Below are 27,524 nucleotides of genomic sequence, written 5' to 3' on the forward strand. Positions count from 1 at the left end.
CAAGAACATTTTCATCTTCACTGATGTCAAAATCTTGTGCTTAAAAATTCATCAGAAAGATTAAAAAATGAGCTTAAAGTCCACTGAAACTTGCCTTTGGGGAGTTTTTAAAAAAGGTTAAAAGTACATATAAGACATTTCAAAAGTGAATTTTCTAAATGTATATATTTAAAAATCAGGTAAAATTGTTACTATAGTGACTGTTGAATATCATCTTCAATAACCAAGTCACATAAGGACAGAAACCTTTTGAGGTATCTGATTTAAAAATTACTTTTAATTTTTTTTTATTTCAATAGGTTTTTTGGAAACAGGTGATATTTGGATACATGAATAAGATTTTTAGTGGTCATTTCTGAGATTTTGGTGCACCTATCACCCAAACAGTGTACACTGAACCCGGTGTGTAGTCTTTTATCCCTCACCCCGTCCCACCCTTTCCCCTGAGTCCTCAAAGTCCATTGTACCGTTCTTATGCCTTTGAATCATTAGAGTTAAGCCTCCCCCTTAGGAGTGAGAACATACAATGTTTGGTTTTCCATTCCTGAGATACTTCACTTAGAATAATGGTTTCTAGGTCCATGTAGGTTGCTATAAATGCCATTATTTCATTCCTTTTTATTTTATATATATATATATAATATCTTCCTTGAGTGTCTTTTACTTCTTAAGGGTTTAAGAAGCCATTTCCTCACCCAGGGCCATATGAAAAATAAACTTCCCTTTGTTTTAATATCCAAGCGGAAGTTATCACAAAAGTACACAAACTTAAACTTTTAAACATGTAATTGTCAACGTTCCAGCTTTGATACTCACTGTGTGGACAATCAGTAACTGCTGCTTTTTAACAGTAGCAATAAATCTAATACATGTTATTAAATTCTGCAGTTTGTCACCATTTGTGTTTGTGTAATTTTTCTTTCATGTCTGTTGCACTTGTGCTATTTGATCATCTAATTTCTCTTTTACTTTTCTTTCTCCTCCTCCAAAATGCAGGCTTATTTGGATCAATTATTGATCTGTGTCTACATATATATCTACATATATCTATTGATATGTCTATATATAAATATATATGTATGTATATATAATATATATGTACATACATATATATTTATATATATTATATATATATTATACATATATCTCTAACAGCCCTATGTCCAGTATTTGAACTTGAGAAACTGTTAATCCAAATTAGTAATAATGTTTAGGCTAGAGGTGGAGGGGATATTGGGTACTTTTTGCAAAAGTGAATACACAATCAAATAAAAAATAGTAATACTGTTGGTGGCCACATTAGCTGTAACTAACACAGAGAAAAGAAATAACGAGCAATTGGTTCCTTTCTTTGTAAGATCACAATTGCAGTCCATACAGTTATATCCTCCGTGATTTACCACAAGGTAGTCCCTCTGCCAATAGTGGTGTAAGTCAATTGAAAACACATTACATTTTAATGAATCATTTAATTAAAGGGAAAGGAGAGACATGAAAATGAAACAGGGAACAAAAGCTCACGTCACATACAGCAATGGGTGATCTCCAAATCTTGTCTCCCTGTCTTTGAAATAAGACCAGACAGCACTTGGCCTTCCTGCACATCATCACCTCGCCTCTCAGCTCGGCTGCAGCCACTCAGGGTTTGGGACTTCAAAGTGCTGTGACTCCTTAGTGCCTCATAGGCACTAAGCCTCCAGTATAAGCCCCAGCACCCCCAACCTGCCTCACTCTATGGACTTGCACAACCATGAGCTGCTTTCCATCCACATCAGCAAAGCTGTCCAAAAATGGGGCAGGGGACCCTGGCCTTCATTTCAAAAATCACAGTTCTGCCAGATGCCACGAGATGGATGCTAAAGCTCTGTTCCTTCCATTCCTTCCTGGATTCCCCTGCCTGCTCCTCACACAAATATGGGTGTCATGACTCTTTCATGTCAACACCTATTGTGCTGAACTCTCCACTTGGAATGTCTCAATACCCAGTGCTATCCTTATGCCTTGACAAAAAAAACTCTCCCTAGATTTACTGAGCACTCTACTTGCTTAACCACTCAGAATCCAAGCACCACATGTGTCATCTGCTTTGTCCAGGGACACTGGACTTCTAAACACTTCCCCCACGGGGAAGACAATCCACTCTTCCTTTACATTGAGAGGTCTCAATGAAGAAATGGCTTCCAAACCAGCCAATAAGCCAGCCCCATTTTCAGATCTACCTGGTTCAACAATTCATTCATTCATTCCTTCATTATGTCTCTCACTCATCCACTTTCACTTGCTCTGTTTTCCTCCTTTATCCCTCTCCTTCTCTTCCACCACCAGAATTCTAAACTTGCCTTTCAAATACTCACTAGACAGTTCGACTGGAATCCTCACCATCACTCAAGATCACTAGGGCCAAAGTACAGCTTCCTGTCTTCCATCCCTACAACTGGCCTACACTTCTAGCCCCTCAAAACCCACTCTCCCTGCTACTCTCCAGTGTTTCTCGGATCAGATACACTATTTTCACAGCCCCTGTGAGGGTCCATTCCCACAAAGGCTCCAGAGCTCTAGTTTCCCAGGGTTCATGTTCAAAGCAGGGATTCCCACTCCCCCAAATCCTTATTCTGTAAGCACAGAAAGGATTTGGGAATTTCCATTATTAAAAGTCCATTTGGGTGAATCTGAGGATCAACAGATTCTAGAACTCCTACGTTCAAAAGGCAGTAAGCCTCTCGTCCTAACTGCCCTTTGTAATGCTGATGCTATTGACAGAGGCAGTGCCTAGGATTAAACTCCCCTTTGTGAGTTGGAATTCTGGTTTGCAAACCCCATCTACTTTTCAGAATTAAGTGAACAAAGAGAAAGATGAGAAACCAAATAATTCACACTGAATGTTTGAATCTTCGGCTAGTCAGAATTTGATAGTGGTCTAGGTGGTACATGGGAGTGACTGGGGAAAAGGACAAGTAATGGGGAAGGAGGAGGAGGAGGATTTTCTGCTCTTCCGAGTTTATGGCAAAAAGTTAACAGCGTGTGAGCTGGAGCCAGGTGGTCTGAGAGCTAATCTGGAATGCACCAAGGCTAGAGATACTTGATGCTGACCTGTTTTCCTCAAGCAAAATCAGGATAAAGATGATACCCATCAAATATAAGCACTGATAAGATTAAATGGAATAATGCATGCTGAGCTCTTACCATAGAGCTGCACATAAAATAATAACTCAATATTAGCTATGATCATCATTATATGCGTAAGATTCAGGAAAATTTAACCTCTTTATTTTGTTACATATCTTCAGAGAACTATCTTGTACACATCCAGAAGACCTGAGTGGAAATCATTGTTCTCATCCAAATATCACTCAATGCTTCTTTAATTCTAGGTAGAATAATCAAAAAAGACACTTTGTCTCCATATGCCAAATAACAGCCCCGATCGACCAGTTAAACAACCAGATAATTACTTATCAACTAAGGGGTATTTTAATGTGATGCATGATAACTAAGGACTTAAAATCACAAACACAATCATGTTAATTCTTAAAGGGATGTGTAATTGGGGCAAGAAAATAGAGAGTTGAACCCCACAGAAGGAAAGAAATAGAATCTAAAAATATCAGTCATTTTAAAAGTTCAAAAAAAGGCTTTTAGTGTATAAAATGTATAATTAATTTACTATCTGTATATCCATTTACAGGCTTATCATATCTTTGAGGTTGAGCTAGAAATCGTCAAATACATTAACTATATTTAACCAGCTGTGGTAAACTGTGATTTGTCAAAAACTGGTAAAACACTATTTTTTTTTTTTTTTTTTTTTTTTGAGACGGAGTCTCGCTTTGTCGCCCAGGCTGGAGTGCAGTGGCCGGATCTCAGCTCACTGCAAGCTCCGCCTCCCGGGTTTACGCCATTCTCCTGCCTCAGCCTCCCGAGTAGCTGGGACTACAGGCGCCCACCACCTCGCCCGGCTAGTTTTTTGTATTTTTAGTAGAGACGGGGTTTCACCATATTAGCCAGGATGGTCTCGATCTCCTGACCTCGTGATCCGCCCGTCTCGGCCTCCCAAAGTGCTGGGATTACAGGCTTGAGCCACCGCGCCCGGCCACTATTTTCTTTTTAAAGCAGCTAAATGTAACATATCTACAAGGAGTCCTCCTTGCATCAGCTGTAAGTACATGATATGACATAATTTACAACTATAAATATAAATTTTATATGTAAATAGAAAAGTCTCTGTGTTCTATCTGAAATACTGTACTTTTCACAAATGCATTGCTTAACAATTAATGTGGTCAAATCTTATAATGCCAAAATGTTTTTTAATTACATATTTCACACCTCTATGCTCAAGCTTAATTTGGTTACCTGTTATTCTCTAATTACAAAAAGGAATCTATATTTAAGAAAGTCTTGGACCAAATATAAAACATCATTCAGAAAGCAGGCTGGTCAAAAAGTAAAAGCTTTTGGTTTCTAAATTTGAGGATTTCTTTATGAAAATATGTCTTCTGTAGTATTTTACAATTTTTAAACTTCAGGATTTGTACAGGCAGTAATAATAGGCAGGAAAGTAGGATAAGGGGAAGGAGAAACAGCATACTTCCTACAGGTGAGACATTATGCTCCAAACTGTTATCTCAAAAAAAAAAAAAAAGATATAAAAGCATCTCCTTAGGGAGCTGTAATGGATTACTAAGTTACTATGGGCAGAAGCTTCTTGATCTCTTTCTGGGAGACAACCAGAGCAAAGAATGACGGGAAATAACAAAGGTGCAGTTAAAACTCAGAAAAGAAAACCAGCATAGCTGAGCTTCCATTATGAGAAAATTAAAGGGGTGGGGAAAAGCATGAAAACAGTGTGGGATGGCGGTCACCCAAGAAAATGCAATAATAGCTGAATGTTGGAAAGTGACAAATTCAATTTAAAAAATATATATCTATATATACACAAACATATGTGTGTATATACATATATACACACACACATAGGTATACACACATACATATGTGTATATATGTGTGTGTATATACACATATATGCTTTTTCCTACGTTTTTTTCCATCAACTCAAATATTCCACAAAGGGGGAATTATGCCTGCAGGAGCACACAGCTATGGTGTGAATGACTGTGTCCTCTGAGAAATTCGTATGTTGAAATCCTAACCTCTCAAGGCCAGTAGGAGGTAATTAGGTCACGAGGGTGACACCTTCCGATTGAGATTCATGCCCTGATAAAAGAGGCCTCAGAGAGCTCAGTCAGTCACCACGTCCACTAGGTGAGGACACAGAGAGAAGATTAATTCTGTGAAGCAGAAAGTGCGCCCTCAGCGGACACTGAACCTGCTGGTGCCTTGTTCTTGGACTTCCAGGCCTTCAGAACTGTGAGCAATACATTTCTGTTGTTTGTTTGTTTGTTTTTGTTTTTGAGAGAGTGTCTCACTCCAATTGCAGGCTGGAGTGTAGTGGCATGATCTTGGCTCACTATAGCCTCAAACTCCCAGGCTCAAGTGATCCTCCCACCTCAGTCTCCCGAGTAGCTGGGACATGCCACCATGTCAAGCTAAATTTTTTTGTATTTTTAGTAAAGACAGGGCTTTCCCATGTTGCCCAGACTGGTCTTGAACTCCTGGGCTCAAGCCACCTGCCCACCTCGGCCTCTCAAATCACTGGGATTACAGGTATGAACCACCATGCCTGGCCAATTTCTATTGTTTACAAGTTACCCAACCTAGGGTATTTGGGAAAACAGCCTATATAAACTAACAGACACACAAACACACATAGAGTTAAAGAATATATAAAGTTAGGAGACAAAAATGTCCTCTAGTCATTACAAATTATACTAATGTCATTGTGACTTGAATTGTGTCCTCCCCAAAATATACGGTGAAGCCCTAACCCCCAGTACCTAACAAATAATCTCATTTGGAAATTAGGTTTTTACAGAGGTAATCAAGTTAAAATGAGATCATTAGGGTGGGCCATAATCCATATGAGTAGTGTCCTATAAAAAAGGGAAATTTGGATGCTGAGCCAGACAAGTATAGAGGAAAGAGGATGTGAAGACATGCAGAAGAAGATGGCCAAAAGGCTCGAGTGGTGATGTGTGTACCAGCTGAGAATGCCAAGGATTGCTGACAAACACCTGCAGCTAACGAGGCGAGGAAGAAGACTCCCATAGAGCCTTAAGGAAGAATACGGCCCTGCCAACACTTGGTTGTAGATTTCAGGCCTCCAGAACTGTGAGGTCATCCATTTCTGTTGTGTTAAGCCACCTAGCTTTTGTTCCTCTGTTACAGCAGGTGTTAGAAACTAATACAGATGCGTAGAATAAAAGCAACACAACCAAGTCCTTTTTTTACCTTTTAAGTTTTTTTAAAAAGTCCTTTCCTAAATAAACAAAAATACATAAGTAATTTTTAAAACTTACATAGGTTAATTTTCTAGTGCTGTACTGATTGGTTCAATTGTTAAGAATACCGACTACAAGGTCAGTTCTCTCTTTGACATAGAGTTTTGAATAAGGAGTTTGATGGAAAATATCTGCAGATTAAGGTTCTTTTTCAAGACTGTGATGGTAGCTGACATTTTTGCAGCTTTATTTATTTTTTTTTAGATGATTCCATTTATATGAAATATCCAGAACAGGCCAATCCATAGGAAAAATAGATTCGTGGTTACCAGGGGCTGGAGAGGGGAATGAGTGGTGACTGCTAATGGTTAGAGGGATTCTTTGGGGGATGGTGAAAATATTCTGGAATTAGATTGGAGTAATGATTATACAACTCTATGAGTATATTAACATCGAATGAATTGTATAGTTTTAAAGGGTTTTATGGTATGTGGATTATAAAGAAAACTAGTTGAATTGGAAATATCACCATAAATTTAAGACCTTTTAAGAAAAAGGTAATTGTTCTGCTCTGTTACTTAGGTGTCTAGGAGCCCCCAAGGTCCACCAGCTCTACCTTCATGAAGAACTATTACGCACACCTAGTGCCTGGGTTTTGGACTCTTAACCTTTTCCTGTAAGAAGAATCAGATCTCCTTGGAGAAGCAGCCATATCTCGTAGGGCAGGAAGAATCAAAAAGAGCCAGGGATATCTTGTCAAAAAACCATGGCACCTTCTAGCCACTTTGGGAACAGAATTTAAAAGCATAAGAAGGTCAGTGTACAGAAAGGGTATAGAGGCCAGACGACGGAACTCTCAGCTTCAAAAAGAAAACACCACTATAATTCACTGGAGCAATTCCAAGACATGGCCCAAAAGGGGAAATTACGTAAAGTATACTAGACAAGTCCTGTCTACTGATGTGTCCCTAATTTCTCATAAAAGGGAAAAATGAGAAAATGCATTTAATTGGTCAAATAATATAGAATACTGTGATTTTTTTTACTGACAAAATACGTTCCTCTCATTGAGATTACATAGTTACTGCAGTTAATAATGGTGGTTATTCGTTCTGATTTCTCTTAGAGGTATGAGATTTTTATAAAGAATAACTTGCACCCCAAGAATATCAGAATTCAGTATTCACTGAGAGCCTTGTTTTCTTCTTTTTTTTTTTTTTGAGACAGGGTCTCATTCTATTGCGCAGGCTGGAGTGCAGCAGCACAATCACAGCTCACTGAAGCCTCAATCTCCTGGGCTCAAGCAATCCTCCCATCTCAGCCTCTCAAACAGCTGGAACTACAGGCACATGTTACCACGTCCAACTAATTTTTTTTTGTAATGTTTTATAGACATGGGGGTTCTCACTGTGTTGCCCAAGCTGGTCTCAAACTACTGGCCTCAGGCAATCCTCCTACCTCAGCCTCACAAAGCACTGCGCACTGGGATTACAGTTGTCAACCACTGCGCTCAGCCCTGTTCATTCTTTTTTTTTTTTTGAGACAGTCTCGCTCTGTCACCAGGCTAGAGTGCGGTGGCACAATCTCGGCTCATTACAACCTCTGCCTCCCGGGTTCAAGCGATTTTCCTACCTCAGCCTCGCAAGTAGCTGGGACTATGGGCATGCGCCACCACGCCCAGCTAATTTTTGTATTTTCAGTAGAGATGGGGTTTCACCATGTTGGCCAGGATGGTCTCTATCTCTTGACCTCGTGATCCACCCGTGTCAGCCTCCCAACACGCTGGGACTACAGGCATGAGCCACCACACCCGGCCCTCATTCTTTAAGATAAAATTTTAAGAGTTACTTCCTGTGAAGCTGTAAATGACCTCTTAAGCAGAGTGAAGGGCTCCTGAAATCACCTTTATCTCTCTTACACACTCTGTGACTGTTTATTTACCTGCCTCCCTGTCATCCCTGACATCCAGCCCAGGGCATGGCACACAACCAGAAGTTAGCATGTTTACTCAGTTACTGGGTGAATGCTAGCCCCTGACACAATACATTGGAAAGAGTGGACACTCAAAAATATTTACTGAAGTGAATACATGAGCTAACCTTCTGAGCAGCTAGACTCTGACTGCTTTCACTAAGAGCCAAAGATGTAAAATACTGGATACACTCATCCAGCTCTGTTTGAGGTAAGGAAGCCAGCAACTGCCTGAGCTCTTCTTCAGTGGAAGAATCTTCTTTTAAAGATGGCAAAGGAGGTGGTAGGAGAAAAAAGCGAAGATCACTCTCTTTGCTTCGTGCCAAACCAATAAGAGTTTTCGGATCACAGGCTTGAGCAATTAGCCTATACTGGTAATCATGCCAATGATGGGCCTCCGACATCTCCTGCACAGCCTCGAGTCGCGTGGTTTTGTCATCTGACTTGCTCTTCCATAGGAGCAGCCACACAGCACACTCATGATCTTCTATATCAACTGTACTAAAAGGGTCAGCAAATGGATTCCGTAGTATCTTGGTGGATGTTGCCAACACTTTTCTTACTGCTTTGTGAAGTTCTTTTCTTGCCTGCCAGGCAATACCATGATTTTCTCCTTTATCTAAAGAAACTGTGTGCACATATATACATGACTTCATTTTTTCTCTTTCTACCACTTGAGTATCTAATGTCACAGCTTTCTTCAGGGCCAGAACTTCATATGTAAGAAATAGAGAACCTCCTAAAATAAGTGATCCAGTAAACTTTATTATATTTCTGATGTCTCTCCAGCGTGTGCCACTTTTCGGCGGGGAAGTAGAGGTTCCTACTCTTCTGCAACAGATGACACAATAAGCAGCCAGGGACATTCTGCCAGCACGCAGACTCAGCCTGTCCCCAACTGCTCGCCGGACCCAGTTGTCTGGGGAGCCCTCCCCTTTCCTCGGCTCCCGGCCGGGGCCTTCCACCCGGCGGTGGGCGGCCTGCAGCTTTAAATATATACCGAGTCACATCCTTACTAAAGAAGGAAGGTAATCGTCAAACATTTTAAAACACCCCATTCCTACAAGATTTTGAAACGCCATTATCACAGCATTTCAGTAATGAACTCTCACAGTCTTCAGCTCTGCCCGCTGTTGAAGAGAAGTAATCAGTCTAGATGGATACTTCCCTTATGGAGCTTTTAGGGGCATAATATCCATCCAGTTAGTCATTTGGACAGGCTTGATAAACCAAGCCCACAGTCAACCCGCCATTAAAAGCACAGAGTGAGTTAGATTTGCGGCACTCTCAGTATTAATTAGACATTGATGGTGGGCATCACTGTTCAGAAGAAGGGGACATCTCTAGCTAATGTGTGTGCAGACCTCAACAGTCTTAGAGCTGAAAGGGCCCTTAGAGATCATCTGTTCATCTAGTCTAATCCTGTCAGTATGAGGAAAAGCATATTAGAACTGCAGGTAAGACAGTAGGTGAAGAAGGAGCCTGGCATTAGAGGGGAGAAGATTAAAATAATACCTGGCAGGAATTGGCGTTGGGGGAGAGAATAGACAGAAGACGTTTGGTGCCGAGCAAGAGAAATAGCAAGTAGAGATGTGCCTGGAAGGTTTGAATTCAGTTGGAGGAAATCAAGCAAACACCCAGGAGGCAGGCAAGCTGGGGATGATGAATTCATGTCCGTCTCCTGCAGGGGACTTTCTCTGAGCTGACCTTGCATTCTCACCAGCTTTCTATCTTGGGTGGGGTGCTGACCAGTGGAGTGGGAGAGGAGGACTTGGCAGAAAATCTTTACTAATGACCCAAGTCAACCTTGCCAGCGTTGGGCTCAGATGTCAACTTTAAGCATCCCTTGAGGTATAAACTTAGGCAGAATTTGATCATTTACAAACATCTGTCATTTGAACAGGTTTTGGGAAGGAGGCCATAAATGTTAGCACCTTTCTCTGCTCTCCCAACTGAAACTCTAAAATGCTAAAGCATATTTTCAGGAAAACATAGTGTGCTTACTCCAAATGGCACAGACAAGAGCCACACTTCACATCTCCTTCCCTGATGGGGCTGGACCTCAGATATTCAAATGTAGCTGAGAAGTAACAGAAGAGTTTTGAGGTCCCTCAGGGGCCCTGCTCTAATAAGAGCCAGAAGTTCCCAATGCTGTCACCTCCAGATATTATTACAGTACTGAAATGACATCCAAAACATGAACAAAAAACTGAAATTCTACCTTCTTGTTTCTCCTGTTTTTTGTTTGTTTGTTTATTTTTTGGCAGGTCTTGCTCTGTTACTCAGATTGAGGTGCACTGGCATAATCATGGCTCACTGTAGCATCGAACTCCGCAGTCTCCAGTGATCCTCCTGCCTCAGCCTCCCATGTAGCTGGACCTACAGGCACACCCCACCACACTTGACTAATTTTTGTATTTTTTGTAGAGACAGGGTTTTGCCATCTTACCCAGGCTGGTCTCAAACTCCTGGGTTCAAGTGATCCACCCATCTTAGCCTCCCAAAGTGTTGCAACTGCAGGTGTGAGCCATCGCACCCGGCCGTTTCTCCTCATTTCAAATGCCATGTCCTGGGTGCTAAACAGGACACTCCCCTACAACACAGAATTATCTGACCTACATTTCCATAGTGCTGAGGTCAAGAAACTCTGAGACGGAGAAAAAGAGGAGTAGTAACTTAGAACAAATCTTACAGCCATAATACAAGGTGTAGCCTTACGTCACCATGGGTAGGTAGAATCTCTTCCAAACAAAGAGGCATAAACCCAGCAATATTTTCTTCTAAAGGTCTCCCGAATACTACTTGAATTGGGTTGAATGGTGGTCTCCCAAAATATATATCTAATTTTTGGGATATATACCATTGTAATGGTAATGGTAATAGTAATGGTAACCTTATTTGGAGAAAGGATCTTAGCAAATGTAATTAAGAATCCCAAAATGAGATCATCCTGGATAATCTTGGCCAATCCTAAATCCGGTTGCAAGTATCCTTATGAGAGAAAGTTCAGGGCTATATTAGACACACAGACACACAAAGGAAGCCATGTGAAAACGGAGGCAGAGATTGGAGTTAGACACCAAAGAACACCTGGAACCACTAGAACTGAAAAAGGCAATGAACTTTTCTCCCCTAGAGCCTCCAAAGGGAGTGGAGCCCTGCTGATATCTCAGTTTCTGACTTCCAGGCTCCAGCACTGCAAAAGGAAAATTTTAGTTGTTTTATGCCACCACATTTGTGGCAATTTGTCATGGCAGCCCTAGAAAGCTAATACACTACTAAACAGATAATATGTTCAGACAACTTATATTCTTTCTAATGGCCAGAACTGACTGATTTAAATGTGACTTCCAAAAAACTCTGACAACTATATTTACAAGCCAAGTGTTTCTCATGAGTTACATGAGCTAAATGACTCCCTTCACCAAAGGTAATGTTTAGTATTTTAAACGGAAGAAAGTCACACTTGGTATTTGTCTCAGAGACAACTCTCTAAAGACAGCCTCTTATCTCAGAGTTGATAAATTCTAGGCAGCGAATTCATAAGCATCAGGTATCTCAAAATGTGAAACGTCATTGAAATCTGTTTTGAGAAGTTTTAATGTGAGCAGCAGACAGGAGTAAAATCATATTATGCAAGCCCTTAAGGCTCACTGGCAAGTGATAAAAACTCAATGCCGGCCGAGATGGGCGGATCACGAGGTCAGGGGATCAAGACCATCCTGGCTAACACGGTGAAACCCTGTCAAAAAACTAGCCGGGCGAGGTGGCGGGCACCTGTAGTCCCAGCTACTCGGGAGGCTGAGGCAGGAGAATGGCGTGAACCCGGGAGGCGGAGCTTGCAGTGAGCTGAGATCCGGGCACTGCACTCCAGCCTGGGTGACAGCGCGAGACTCCGTCTCAAAAAAAAAAACAAAAACAACAAAAACAACAACAACAACAACAAAAAAAAATCCTCAATGGCAAATAGGTTACACCAAAAAAAGGCTACATCTTTTTTGAGACGGAGTCTCGCTCTGTCGCCCAGGCTGGAGTGCAGTGCCCGGATCTCAGCTCACTGCAAGCTCCGCCTCCCGGGTTTACGCCATTCTCCTGCCTCAGCCTCCCGAGTAGCTGGGACTACAGGCGCCGCCACCTCGCCCGGCTAATTTTTTGTATTTTTAGTAGAGACGGGGTTTCACTATGTTTGCCGGGATGGTCTCGATCTCCTGACCTTGTGATCTGCCCACCTCAGCCTCCCAAAGTGCTGGGAACTTAAATATATTTTAAAAAGAACTTGAGGATAGATTCAAAGAATGCCTGAACTTCCTATTTCTTCACCATAAATATCAACTCCTAAAAACTTCCCAAAAGATATCATTAATTTTTTTTTAAAGTTTACACACATAGATACATGTTTCTTTGTAGCATACATTTATGTTTCTAGGAGGTAAAATATATTATAAAATAGCTGGAAGAGAGGCTTTCAAATGTTCTCACCACAAAGAAATGATAAATGCATGAGGTGATGAATAAGCTAAATACCCAGATTTGATCATTATGCCAAATATATATGTACAGAAGCATCAATTTTATCCCATCAATATGTACAAATACAATGTGCCAATACATATTTTTAAGGGGATACATTAAAAATCACTTAATCAGAATCCAAAGAAACAAATAAACGACAATTCTTGAAAACTGTAAGTTTAACAGATTCTAGACAAAATATTTTTTAAAATAACGCATTTTGAAATTTGAGCTTGCTTTTAGCATTATTCTCAAAGACATACAGAAGGGAAACAATGAGCATTTCTCCAGCAAAATATTCCCTTCTGTACAAGAAAGATCGCTTGTTGAAGAAAAACAAAATAGACATTACGGAAAATTGATTTTATCATGAACTATAATAAAGCCTGAGAAATTACACACAAATAGACTGTGGTGTTTATGTTCCACCCAAATTTGTTTTCATTTCTTAGACTCAACTACTCAAAATAATCCTGTTTGTTTTATAATTGGAGCAGTTTTCTTGTATGCCTGTTTTCTCTTGTATATCTATTTATCTTTGTCGTCTATATAATAGCAATTCTATTTTTCTTAGTGATAAAAATAATCTTCATATAATTAACACTTTCTCTTTGTTAACCTTGTGATTTGTGTAAAAAATCTACTTTCCTCATAAAGTCATTTTTATAATCTTCTAATTTGTTCCTTAATGATTTTCGATGAACTATATCTATGAAAGAACATGTCCCTATTTTTTTGTGACTTCTTTATTGATCTGATGTGTCTTTTTCATGTCATTTCCTTCATACTTTATGAATATAATATCATCTTTATACTATTTTTAGCTGAAGTTAAACATACACTCAATTCGTAAAGAAATCTACAAGATCTAAAATAAAATATTAAAGAAAGCCCTCTATGTCATACAGCCTATATAGTTTACTTAAAGCAAAAACTTTCAACCCTTTAACTGGTATTTTTCTCCAAATTTGTAACTAATAATATTTTACTGCTGTTTCTTGGTATTTTCAGTTAGAAATATTATTTACTGGCTCCTTTTTACTTTATCCCTCTTTCACCATCAACATAGATGCATGCTCCCTCCCCCACTTTCTCAGTATTGATTTATGATGATTCTGCAGGAATATGCAGAGCCTACATATTTATAACTATGCAAATACTCTTCACAGATGGGCCATGAAATAAGATTTTACTACATCTTGTTTCTCAAAACAATTATACATTTCCTAGAGTCAATACTTGTCTCTTGTTTTTCTATGGAGTTATTATCTTTTTGTCCCCCATACCGAAATGTAAGTCTCCTTTTGGTCTAAATGCATTCAGACACCTCAGACATCCCATTATTGATATCCTCCTGGAAAGATGCCTTCGGTAACTGTATCATCTACTCCAGCCTGGACTGGTGGCTCCCAAGGCCGGCTGCACAACAGTTCCACAATTATCTTCCTTTGCTCTCATCCCAGGAATGTTTTCCTCCCTCTCTCCTGTATTGGAGCCTCTATTTCCTGGGCCTAGTGTGTTAACCATTCATCTATTTCCCTTCATTTTTCATCTCTTAGTCTTTATTCAACTTTCTGGGAAATTTTTATCAAATTTATTTACAAATTTTCCATGGATCTTTTTATTTCTGTGATCACATGTTTTCAAAATAATCTATGAAGGCTTTTTAAATATTCTGAATGTTTCTTTTCTCCTTGTTTCATGGTGGTAATATCGTCTCTAATTTCAGAAGACATTCATCGTAATTTCTTGTCTCTCTGCCTTCCAAGTTTCTTATTTAATTTGGTTCACTCTGTGTTGTTCATACTGGGAACTGCAAGAATATTGGAGCTGGGCACCCACATTGCTTTGTAGACCAGCCATCATTACTTACTCTGGGCGGGATTTTTTTGTATTGGAGTGACTACCAGTGTCACTATCCTTAAGGTTCTAGTTGTAAGCTGATTAGATACCACAAAAGTGTACACCGAAATCCATATAAAATATATGCAAAGAGAAATACTGACACTGGGGAGAAGGGCTGGGATCTCAATATACACGACATATACACACACACACACACACACACACACACACACACACACACACACATACTGAACTCTCCCCTTCTTTAAGGGAAGTTCTCAAGGGATATCTGGGTCCCCGGTCCAATGTATCAGCAGCTTTGTCATCTTCCAGAATTGCACTTCTGTCTTCTTCCAGCATGGCAGAGGAACCACTGTGTTGAGACACAAAGTGAATGAGCAGGAAGATCTGGGTTCTAACTGCTTCTTCCATTGTCTCCTGAGTTTGTGGTTTCTCTTGAAAAGTTGGCTGTGGATCTTATTTTTACCCCTCTGAAGGTTATGTCTTTTTCTCTTACTTGATTATTTTTAAGACTTTTTCCTTTTCCACCAGTTTTCAGAAGTCTGACTATAACGTGCTGGTGTGGTTATCTATCATATTTGAGGTTTGCAGAACTTCTTAGTCGGTGAGTTGATAATTTTCATCACTTTGGAAAAGTTTCAGTGATAATTACTAGGCATATAGCTTCTGCCTTGTTCTGTCTCTTGTCCTTTTGAGACTCAAGTTGTATGTGAGTTAGAGTTTTGAAGGTGTTATGTGTGTCTCATACTCTTTTATCTACCCTGTCCAATTCCTCTCTGTACTTCAGTTTGAATATTTTCCACAGACTGGTCTTCCAGTTCACTAATACAATATTCTCCTATGTCTAATCTGCTGTTAAAATTATTCATTTAATTCCATATGTCAGATATTGTTTGTTTTTAAAAATTATAGAAAATTTATTCAATTCTTTTTTATTCTAATGTTCTAGTAAAATTCTCCACTCCTTAATTAATCTATTTAAATTATCCTCTACTTTCTTCCTTATATTAATCATAATTATTTAAAGTCACCTACTGCTAACTTTACTAACTGGATCATCTGTGACTTTCATCAGCCAAGAGCAATTCTCCAGAGGAAGGGGTGGCTATGAACCAGTATCAACCAACCCTCACAACAGCCAGGGATAGGGTGCCCTATTCCATAAGGAGAGCTGGGTAGGGTGTCTCTTGTGTTATAGAGATTTTCCTTTGATGTACCTGTATTGTCACTTAAATGCTTTATTTTAAATCAATGAAAGAACAGTAAATATGTTCCCTTCATCTTGAATCAGAAGCTAATGGCTATGGTTTAAAATTGCACGTGATTTTGATGCTCTTTTATTCAAATGGTGCTTAGCAATTTTTAGGCAATGAATTGCATGAGGTCTTTGGACTCCAAATACTACCAAAATTACATGTATAGTCATGTCTATTTTCTTAGGAAGTAGACTATTCTTAGTAGAGAATTTCTGCATAGGCAACTTGCCTCTGCAATCTAAGATGCATGTAAATAATAACTGAGTATTACCAAAAATTGAAAGAACTGAATTTCAAAAATTAAACTGTACAACCAACCCATATAAAATCATTGAAGGGATCACGCAGTATCACTTGAAAAAGCGGCAAAAGCCCCCACAACAGTAAGAATTGATACAAGCAGATTAAACATTGTGTTCTAATGAAGAAGTATTATATAAACTCTTAAAGGTTAGCTATGAGAGCACAGCAAAAGGACTGTTTGACAAACATACGTTAAACAAGGGTGTTGCCCATCGCAGCCCTATCTACAATGATTCTACCCATCTCTGTGACAGTTATCGATAAATTCTGAATGACAAATGGCTTACATGTTAAAGAGTCACCAAATTAAGAGTTTCAATCCATCCACTCCAGACAGTGGTCAGCCAATGTGACTCGTTTTTTGTTTTTTTGTTTTTTATTATTTATGTTTCCCCTTTGCTTTTTATTTTCACTTGGTTCTTAGGTAATTGGGAGACAGCTTACAGAACACATGATCTCTTACTCAAACAAGAAAACATTACTAAAATTTGGAGCAACGAGTTTTCCTGGTACGTCGGCTTATTTATTTTTGTTGGCATTTTGCAAGGGGCATACAGGTAAGGGAAATGAACACAGGGCAGAGAATTCTGAGCATGTCCGTCACTCAGCAGTCATGGCAGGTACAGGGGCCATTTTTGAAATAGAAGGAGAAATGCATTTTAGATAAATGAAATGAACCCCTCCATTTATCTAGCAGCTTGTGATTGTCAGACAGTGTTTGCTATTGGATTACAGAAATTGCCTGACTTCATTTCATGAAACTGAATGATATACATGACTAACAAAAATATTCATGCATCTTCAAATTAGTTTTTGAGGCCACAAGCAAAGCAACAATTTAGAAATGGATAAAGAGAGTTATTAGAAATTAAGATATGCACAACACAAAAGAATGAATTCAATAATAAAGTATGTATTTTTTTGTCAAAGACATATAAACACTTCATTTCAGTGGCAGAGACTAGTGTCTGTACAGTCAGAGTCAGGAACATCAGGAAAACTCTAAGTAAGATACCTAAAAGTATTGAGTATTATCAATCATAGTGGGTGCTATTGGCACCCCATCCAGCTCTTCTTATGAAACAGGATACTGTATGCTTGGCTGCTGTCAGTGTTGGCTGATCCTGGTTCATAGCTTCCCAACTCTTTAGAGAACTGCTCCTGGTTAATTAGAGCTACCTCACCAGGAAGTTACGTCACCAAACACTCCAAATTTGACAGCCGAAGAACAAGGGAGACTTGGTTATAAATCGCCACAGCCCTTACCTCAAATGGGATCAACAGTGGTTCTATTTATGCTCCAGAGCTGTATCTGGGATTGGATTGAGGCTATACTCCAGCTGACAGTAAATTTTTGCCTACTGCCTTTCTTTGCTATGTCACTCACTCCCTACCCTTTCAGAGCATGCCTTAAATAAATCACATGCTTGAGAACCCCTGTCTCAGATTGTGTTTCCAGGGTACCTGACCTAAAACTCATATATGAACTTCAATTAAAAATTAACAGTTATATTCACTGTAAGGCAGATGTCAACTATAGGAGGTAGTTTGGCCAGTACAAATGAGTACAATAAAGCAGCAATTGTCCTCTGGAGCCCTACATACCCAGGTCCAAACCCTAGCTCTACCACCTAACAGCTGGCTGATCTTGGCTAAACCACATAAACTTCTAGACCTCAACTCCTCTGCTGTTGAATGTTGAAAATAATACCCCTACTTTAGTGCTACTGGAGAACTCAATGAGATGATGCTTGCAAAGAGCCAAGAACAGAGTAAGGGCATAATGAGTGATGCCTGCTATTATTTTTGTTGCCGTCATCATGATTTCATGACAAATTAGGTCATTAAAGTTACATCAAATAAGCATAATGCCAAGTTTCAAATTAGTAGGGAATGTTTTCCTTAAACAAACAGGAATTCAGGCATTACTTAAGCATGACAGAAGAAAGAGCAAGTGGAAGGATGATGCATATTAAAAATTTAATCCTGACAGAGAATTTAGGCATAAACCCAGTGTACTGTTCTTCCTGGCTGTCCTCTCCAACATGTACTATAGAGAAAACTGAGGTACAGAAAGGTTAAGTGGCTTGCTCAAAGTATTCCTGCTTGTTATTTACAGAAATGTTAGAAGCATGAAGAAATCTGTTTGTATGTAGCAAAAAATTAGAATGGTAAGGCAAGGTGAGATGAGGGTAGAACAGGGAACAGTTAAGTGTATCCCCAGGGGCCAGTCTTGTTTTCCCTAGCACTGACTAGGAGAAAATGCTAATATCTGTCAGTGTCTGAATGCATACAAACCACGCTTCCCAACCCGCCTTGCGGTTTCTTGAAGCTATGTGACTGAGTTGTGGCCAGTGGAATTTAGGCACAAGGGATGCACTTTCTGGCATGGCATGATCCTTTGCATGATCCTCCACTCGACTTTGTCTTTCTTCCCTACTGCCCCTGGAGGCATGGGTTGAAGATAGGATACCATGAGACAGAGGACACTGTGGCCTCCTGAATGGCAGCATGGAGCCAAGCCCCACAGACCGCACTGGACTCACTTGCAAGGGAGGAATAAGTCTTCTGCATGTGAGTGTTCAGCTTCTAGGAGGGCGGAATTGTTTTAACGGCAGTTAACTCAACTTGGCTCATATTCTCTGAAACTAGTAAAATCTTAGTCCTCATCTACATAAAATATACATAATCAACTATAAATCTTCCAGAACGTTATTTAAAAAGTAGAGTAAATATGTTTGAATAAATGGGTATATAAAACAGCATCTGACAGAAAATCTTCACCAAGGGAACAGATGTAAGAACCTAAAATCTGAGGAGAAATGAAATATAAGGGCCTAGAATCTGAGGAGGACGGTTGGTAACACTGTCTCAGGTTACAAACTTCTGGGTCAAGATCAACTGGGGATCATGTAATTATTACACAGGGAGTCCAAATAAACACACCAATCAAACATTGATAAACTAAAAAAAAATAAATAACTGAGTCATATTGTGTTCATTTATCAATTCAGGAAATATTCATTGAGAACTTGCTAAGTACTAGGTATGATAATAGGTGACAAACCTTTTCTTAAAGGGAGAGTTTAGTTTATATTTTAAGCTTGGTAGGCCAGACAGTCTCTGTTGCTACTGGTCAAGTTAGTTGAATAGTAGCCACAGATGTTATGTTACAAAAAAATAAAATGCAATATGTCTGGATTCCAAATAAAACTTATTCTTATAGGCCAACAACATGCAAATGAATGTCTATGTTCCAATAATACCTTAACTATGATCAACACACCTCAGTTTTTAACTCCTGAAAAATTTTAATAAAAATAATCTTTAAAATCCACTTCTATGACACTAAGAACATATGATAAAGATAGGCAAAAAAAAAAAAAATGAGCTCAGAATCATGACTTTTGAGAGCTGTGGGGGAGACAAGTCTCTCCTTGCCCGATAAATATAAAACATAATTTAAAAAATTAATCAATGTGAATATCTTGTTGGAATAGTTATTGTAAATTATTAATTAATATATCATGCTTTAAATTATACAGAAGAATTCCAACAGAGGGTAGTTATATTATAGTGTTATGACCCATTAGAGGGGGTATTATAAATTGCCTCAATTTATTTTTAAATTTAATTTCATATTAATAATAGGAAGTAATTTAAACTCAAGAATCCCAGCAGCTTCCTTAGAACTGGCCACTAAAGATTCATACGGGGGTGTGTGTGTGTGTATGTGTGTGTGTGTGTATATATATATGCAAACTATGAATCTTCACTGTTTGGATTTCTTCATATATGGAGACATGTATATTCAACATATATATGAAGAAATCTAAACCAAAAAATTCCCTAAGCACATCAAAGATCTTATATGTTCAATTAAGTAATCTTAATATCACAGATTAGAAAATGGCTTCTTTAAAACATATGGAAACTGAGACAACAATCAACTAACACAGGGTTTCTCAATGTTGGCACTGTTAGCATTCAGAGCCAGGTAAATTTCGCTCAATAGGGAGGTCCTCCTCTGTGCATTGTAGAAGGTTTGGTACAACCCCTGGCCTCTACCCGCTAGATGCCAGTCAAAGCTTCCCCACCAGTTGTGACAACTAATAATGTCCCCAGATATTGCCAAATATTCCCAGAAGGTAAAATTGTCGGGAGTTGAGAACTTCTAATCTAAAAATTGACTTATGTTGACACTCAATCCCCCCCAACCCAGATATACAGGAAAGAAGTTAATATCCACTTTAACTTTTGAGAGAATTCTCTGCCAATATTGATCATGTAGTCAGAGAGATTTAACAGTTTTCAATTTAGAAACCATAGAGAGGCAGGTGGCAAATTGGAACACAGATTTCATTTTTTCTGCTTATCCCAGCAGTTGTGAGTGAGAAACAGGCAGTGAATTTCTTTCCGTTAGTAACAAAACAATATAAAAATGGATTTGGAGCTATTTCCCAAAAGAATTTCAGGAAGACAGTGAGGTTAAATGAGCTGCAGCCCCTTTGTGTTTTTTGAACTCTGTTCAGCGAGCATCTACCTCCAGCCATCTGCGGTGGGATCCCAGATGGGCAAACGCTGTGAATTAGTCTTGAGGCCAGCTGCAGTTTTATATTTTTCAAAAAGCTCTGTTCTTATAAATAATCTTCATGATTAAGGTGAGAAGAAAACTGATACTGAAGATTTGAATCTATGATTATGACATGAGGTAGAAGAAACAAATTATGGTCAACCATCGCTATGCCTGAAAACGATTGGTTTTCAACATGAGATGGCTAAACTTCAGCACGCAGTGAGTTGCAAAAAAAAAAAAAAAAAATCATAGTCTCTGATCAAAAAGGTGCCCTATACGTGAAAATAAATTAATATTTGATTCTCTAGTCATTGATGATAAACAGGTTTTATTTCCTTAAAAGCAAATCTTGGTCTTTAGATGTTAAGAGACATCCTCTCTTAGTATGTTAAGGCATAGCTGTCTGAAAATCACAAGAAATATTCCAAATAGAGCCATTTTACTTCATGGTACATTTATATGTAAATACGCATATGGTCATGCCAAGAGATTTACCTCATGCAGATAACATTCTCTCAGGGTAACAGAGTACTTGTATCCCAATTCCTGCTCAAATCTTCATGTCTTTAGCAACTCCACCAGTGATGTTTCTAGTGTGTCAAAAAGACAAGATTCTTTTTTTTTTTCTCAAAAGGGAAGAGACTTGTGATTTGAAGTATGTTGACTCCATGTCCAAAATATTACTTGCACCAGATTTATCAGGCAACCTGACTTGGAAGTGAGTTTTCTCCTTCAGAAGCCACCCCACAAAAGCCTATTTTTCTCATCACTGAATTTCAGTATGGTTCTACAGAGCTGAGCCGCCATGTGTGACAGTGCCTTGATAGATATCATAAGGTTGGGGAATGGTGGGAGGGGACTGGAGAGGGTGCACTAAGGCGGTGTCCCCGTGCTCCTACTCCAGCCAGGAAGTGTGCTGGCTGCTGGACAGAAAGTCCCACCCTTGATTTCAGGGCAGTTGACAGGGACAATGCAGTGGGGTCTCCAGAATCCTATGAATGTCACTAAGTAGAAAAAAAGAAAGAATCATTATTCAGCATCTGCTTTCTCATCATTGTTGCTAAACCAATGTTAAAGCAGGAGAAAAAAATTGGGAGATAGGAAAATTGAAAAACAGTATTGAGAAGACAAGTGGCTGGTATGTAAGGAATGAATATATCAGTCAGGAATTACCTGTCTCATCCACAAATTGTCCCCTGGGGTGACAGTATGCACACAAGTGTCTTAGGATGTCTCTTCCAAAAGCATTTCTTATTACTCTAGCTTCTGGGTTAACGTTACTTTTCTTTTCTTTTCTTGAATTTAGGGACAAAAATACCATGTATACCTACCACTCCATTAGTGTTAAGTTTTAAAAGGTTAGGGAAGAGTGAACATATTAAATACCAAGGGATGGAAATTTGTAAGCCATCTGTTTTGACTCTACCACCTTCCAGGTAACATAATCTAATAATTTCATCTAATTCTGAACAAATAAAAAGAAAGAAAACACTTCTTACAATACAGGAATGAATTTCAACACGAGGCAATAAGTACTAGTCAGAAATAAAGGCTATGAGGCTGTGAAATGCCTCAGAGGGTCACCAGCCAAGCAGACACAGGATGGGTTACCAAGAGGTGATGTCTCCAGTGAAACTCAAGGATGGGCAGTCTTTTTCTCCAAGAAAAAGAAGATAAAGAGGGTGAAGGTGTTTGAGACAGGACAGCAAGAGCAAATGCTTCAAGTTGGAAAATAGCCTACAGTTTGGAAAACAATACGCAGCATGACATGACCAGACAAGGTAGAAACTGCCCCCAGGTGATCAGGAGAGACACAGGTAATGCAAACTGCCACCTGGAGGTGAACCTCTGTCCCGCACAGGGGCAGAACCCAAGGATGCCCTGTCTAGTGTTAAATAAAGTCTACTGGTGAAGCACATTCATTTCTCATTGTCTCCAGTTTTCTTGAAATTGGTTGTCCTCCTTGATCTGTTTCATCACTTTTCTACATTTAAACAACAATTTTTAACTTTGGAGACAGAAAAGGGGAAAAATATTAACCTGAGATATACAAATCAACCCCCATGATTTGTGGTAGAAAACAATCTTTCTACGTAATAATTGAAGGCACACAAGTCAAATGTTCTGTCACTTATTATCTAAAACTACGCTTTCCAGTGGGGCACACCAGCCACCCGGAACACTTCAGCTCTGGCTGGTCCAAATGCAAATGTGATGGAAATATAAAACACACACTGGAGTTTGAAGACTGAGTTCCAGAAAAAAAAAAAAAAAAAAAAAAAGTGCAACAGATCATTAATTTCTTATAAGGATTCTATGCTGAAATTAAAATATTTTGGACATATTAAGGTAGTAAAATATACTGTTAGTAGTCATTTCCCTTGCTTCTTTGTACTTTTTTCAGTGTGCCTAGCAGATCACCTTAAATTGCCTATTTGGCACACATGGTGCTTCTATCAGACAGCACTGTTATCACACCCTTTGTCTACCAGTGTGCTTATTCCTTTCTGTTACCCTTGGGAACTGTTATGTAAATTAAAATAAAATATTCATAGAAACCAACAAGACCTCTTTGCTGGAGACATGTGATATATTAAAAAGAAAAAAAAAAGTGTGTCATGAAGAAGTGCCAGCCTTCTCTCTCCAGGCTAAGTAAACAGTAGGCTACAGAACTCCGTACACAGCCACAGAATATGAAAAAGCAGAACTGCCCTGCTTTGCACCAATGGTACCGCAGTCTGACCTCTATCATTAGAGCTGCATTTTCAAAACCGCAGTTCAAACAGTCACTGTCTTCTTGCTTGGTGCTATGTCAGTAGACTAAGCTCTCACCAGGTGGTGGTACTGATGGGCATCCTACACTTCAGTAATAGCTCATTAATCCCATCAATAGTTGCAACCTGATTTCCACCGAAGGCAGCCAAGACCAAGGGAGGCAATGATGAGAAAAGTACAATTAGTTTCCTTGACTTCACAAAAATATATACACATGAGTTAATGGAAATACATCTCCTCACTTTTTTGCATCTATTTATTTGGACATCATGTTAGTAAAACTTGCAAAAATATCACAATGGACTTTCATAAGTCCTTCACCTAGATTCCCCTGTTAACACTGTATCATATTTGCTTTATTATTTTTGCCTCTGTACACATGTATAGCTTCTGTGTATGTATGTGTATAACAATTGTAAAAGCTATTTTGATATAAGTTGCACAAATGATACCCATTACCCCTATATATTTTAGCATGTTATTCCAAAAAACAGTGACATTCTCCTACATTACAGTTATCAAAATCAACAAATTGATATTAATACATTTCTACTATCTTATCCAGACATCTGAATTTCTCCAGTTTTCCCAATCATGTCCTTTAGAGTAAGAAAAAATATATCTGCTCCAAGATTCAATTTGAGTCAAGTATTGCATTTGAACCCCATGTCTATTTGTTCAGCTTTGTGATGGAATAGCTCTTTATTATTCTTTTTTCATACCTTTCATGACTTTGTGATATCTGAAGGGTAGAGGCCAGTTTTTTTTTTTGTGGGATGTCCCTCAGTGTATCTGATGGTTCCTCATAAGGTTAGTAGTCATAATTTTTGGCTGATATATCAAGGACATCTTGTTGTGTCCTCCACGCATCAAATCACTGAACTCTGTCCCATTGCTGGTGAAGTTCCCCTTGATCTTTGACTATTTGGTCATGGGCTATTTGCCAGATTTCTTTACTATCAAGTTATAAGTTTACCTGTTGTAATTAATAAGTATCATATAGGTAAGTACTTTAAGACTACTATTAATAAAAATATTCTGGCTGTCATCAAACTCTGACCCATAAATTAAGCATCCATTGATCACTTTTACCTAAGTCAATTTTTAGTATAATGGTTGCCAAATCATGATCTCCTAATCAATTTATTCCTTCAATATTTATTAGTTGGCATGTGTTTACTCATTCATTTATGTTTTATGTTAGTATCTACTCATGGATTCTTATGTTTTTCAATGTGTTATAATCTACTACTGGCATTATCTATTTTGACAATCAAACTGTCCCAGATTTCTTCAGTGAGCTCACTTCAAGCTGGCTCCTAGTTTCTTGTGACACACCCTCATCATTCTTTAAATATTTTCCTTAATTTCTGAAACAACAAGCTCTTCCAGTCTTATCTGAGTTCTCCCTGCCCAACTCTAGATTAAGTCACTTCTCAAGAAATCCTTCATCTGTTTTCATGGAGAATTAAGTTTAGAAACAAAGTAACATGTATGAAGTGTGTTCACTGCTACTAAGACAATACTTCTAAACCCTCTTAGCTGACAGAGCTAGTAAATTTGGAAATAAATGTGTATATGTAAATATATGCTTGTGCACACCCAAGCTCACTTTTTAACACATGTGATATGCCAGAGAGTATACCATGAGAATCAAAATGAATATATGTAGTTTCTATCTACTAAAAGATACAGATTTTAGAAAATGTTGTCTAAAACAATCTTTAAAATGGCATTTTGATTAAATTTTTGATCGCTTTTTTTTTATTGGCACATAAAAACTGTATATATTGATAGCGTACAACATGTCACTTTGATATATGTATACGTTGTGGAATGGCTACATCAAGCTAATTAACATGCAAGTATCTCACATACCTTTATTTGTTTATTTATTTATTTATTTAGGTTGTGAGGACACTTGAAATCTACTCTCTTAGCAATTTTCAAGCATATAGTACATTGTTAGTAGCTATAGTCACTATGTCATACGATGGATCTTTTTAACTTATTCCTTTGTCTAATTGGAATTTTTTGTCCTGTGGCCAACATCTCCCTAACACCTTCCCTGACCTTCCAGGCCCCTGGAAACCATCAGTCCACTCTCTGCTTCTAAGAGTTTGTCTTTTTTAGATTTCACACATAAGTGAGCTCTTGCAGTATTTGTCTTTCTGTTACTGGCTTATTTCACCGAAAATAATGTCTTCAAATCGCTGATCATTCTGATTCCTTAATAATAAATTCATAATTTTACCACTCAATTAGCTCAATGAAAGACTCCAGATATATACTAAATTGCAGTAGAAAGACAATTTATTGTCAATTGTGATTAAACTATTATAATGGAGATTATTATTATTAGCACTTTAAAAAATCAAAAACAATAAAAATTACTGATAAATTGCTATGTTTTATCTCTTTTGAATGTCTTACTTATATTTTACCATGCTAATATGGAGTTGGTAGTGATCTGTGGCCATTTCACAGATGAGTAACCAATAATTCCTAGAAAGTTATGGAACTAGATCACAAATAAGGTCCATGTGTCTTCAAAGCCCTTGCTTTTTAATCAATATTAGCTTGGGATTGGCTGATTTTAACACCCTGCTAAAGTAAAAGATAGATCTAATACTAAAACCTAGCTCTGAAGATCCCTGAATGCTCAAAAGCAGCAGCATTAAAGAGAGAATAAAATAATATAAAATCCTCTCCAATCACTTCTTAGAGCTCTAGTACATGAGAGTGAGACTAAAATGGGTTGAAGAACTTTTTCCAAACTCTACACAGCCCAAAGATTCTGGCATGGTCCACAGGGAGTTCCAGAATCTTGGCGAAGAAGATATTTGTGTCTTAACTCTCTTATTTTCTAGGAGACACTTTTTAAAGACTAGAGGGAAAAGTGGGCTTTTGTGACTCAGATCTGCTACTAAAATAAATACTTCATGTAAGCACAAGATCTCAGATCCATTGTCCAAACCGCAACAACAGAAGGAGGTAAATTTCATTTTGATCTATTTCCCTTTATTATTTGTTAGAGTTAGCTTTTAACCCAAGTATTCATATTTATGTTAATATAAATTATAAAGAGGAAACAAAACTGTTTTACAAGAAATTGATGCATCAAAATAATAATCGATGATTGCTGTGGGGAAACGAATGCATCCAGGCTTTGAGGTAATGTTCCTTGAATGGTCTCTCATCTAAGGAAGGATAAATCAGGATCATATCCACGGAACAAAGAGGGCCACCTGGCAGGAGGAAAAGGCTAATTGGGAATTAAGGGAGGTGATGACTCATAACAAGTAGGGCAGCCTTAGTCCTGAGGCCTGACCCGCTGAGGAAATGAGCGCCTGCTCAGCCTGGATTAACACCTTTACATACATCTGTCTTCATCTCCTCAAACAGTGAGTTAATTGAATGGAAAATGAAAGCTTGAGAAAAATAAATTGCACCTACCTGGATGAGAGACAGATCCTCAAGCTGTAACCTGAAGAGGTAGTTTCTACAAAATACAAAAAGAGAGCAGTTTTATTTTTAATCAATCCCAGAAAGTGAAGAGTTTATAAAAATTTCAAGAACAAAGAAAATAAAATAATAATTTTGACTTCAAAAGCATCTTCTTTCTAAGAATATGGTTAGCACTACTTTCCTTGGATCTTAGAGTACAAAGAGGAATTCAAGATGTCAACAAATACACATTTGAGATTGGTGAGAAAGCTAACGAATAAGTGGGGTGTGTTTGTACATAATTACGGTAAGTGTAAGTCATTAACTGGCTCTCTTGATCTATATGGAATAAATAAAAGGACATGGGCATTCCATTCTGAAACCGAGTTTCACTTAAGCAAGATGATGTAAAAACATTCCTCATAGGTCTTCCTTTTTAATCATCACCTAAATTCCCTATGTTTTATAATTAAGATT

The 27,524-nt window shown here is 38.4% G+C and overlaps 2 protein-coding genes across 10 annotated transcripts in view; both read right to left on the reverse strand.

Moving 5' to 3' along the window:
* SEMA5A (semaphorin 5A) overlaps positions 1 to 27,524 on the reverse strand; it is a 644,602-nt gene that overhangs the window by 385,652 nt on the left and 231,426 nt on the right. For all 9 annotated transcript variants that reach the window (XM_065546091.2, XM_065546089.2, XM_073993139.1 and 6 more), the window contains one exon: positions 27,057 to 27,102. Coding sequence is in view for 5 of the 9 variants with exons in the window: in XM_065546089.2 (XP_065402161.1) it covers positions 27,057 to 27,102 (46 nt within the window). In the remaining 4 variants the exon portion in view is untranslated. The remainder of the gene's footprint in view (positions 1 to 27,056; positions 27,103 to 27,524) is intronic.
* Positions 8,162 to 9,282, reverse strand: LOC135971234 (protein SERAC1-like). The gene has a single exon (XM_065546088.2). The coding sequence runs from the start codon at positions 9,176 to 9,178 to the stop codon at positions 8,405 to 8,407; it is 774 nt and encodes a 257-aa protein (XP_065402160.1). The 5' UTR covers positions 9,179 to 9,282; the 3' UTR covers positions 8,162 to 8,404.

Source organism: Macaca fascicularis, chromosome 6 (assembly GCF_037993035.2).
Source record: "Macaca fascicularis isolate 582-1 chromosome 6, T2T-MFA8v1.1".
Classification (NCBI taxonomy): Eukaryota; Metazoa; Chordata; class Mammalia; order Primates; family Cercopithecidae; genus Macaca; species Macaca fascicularis.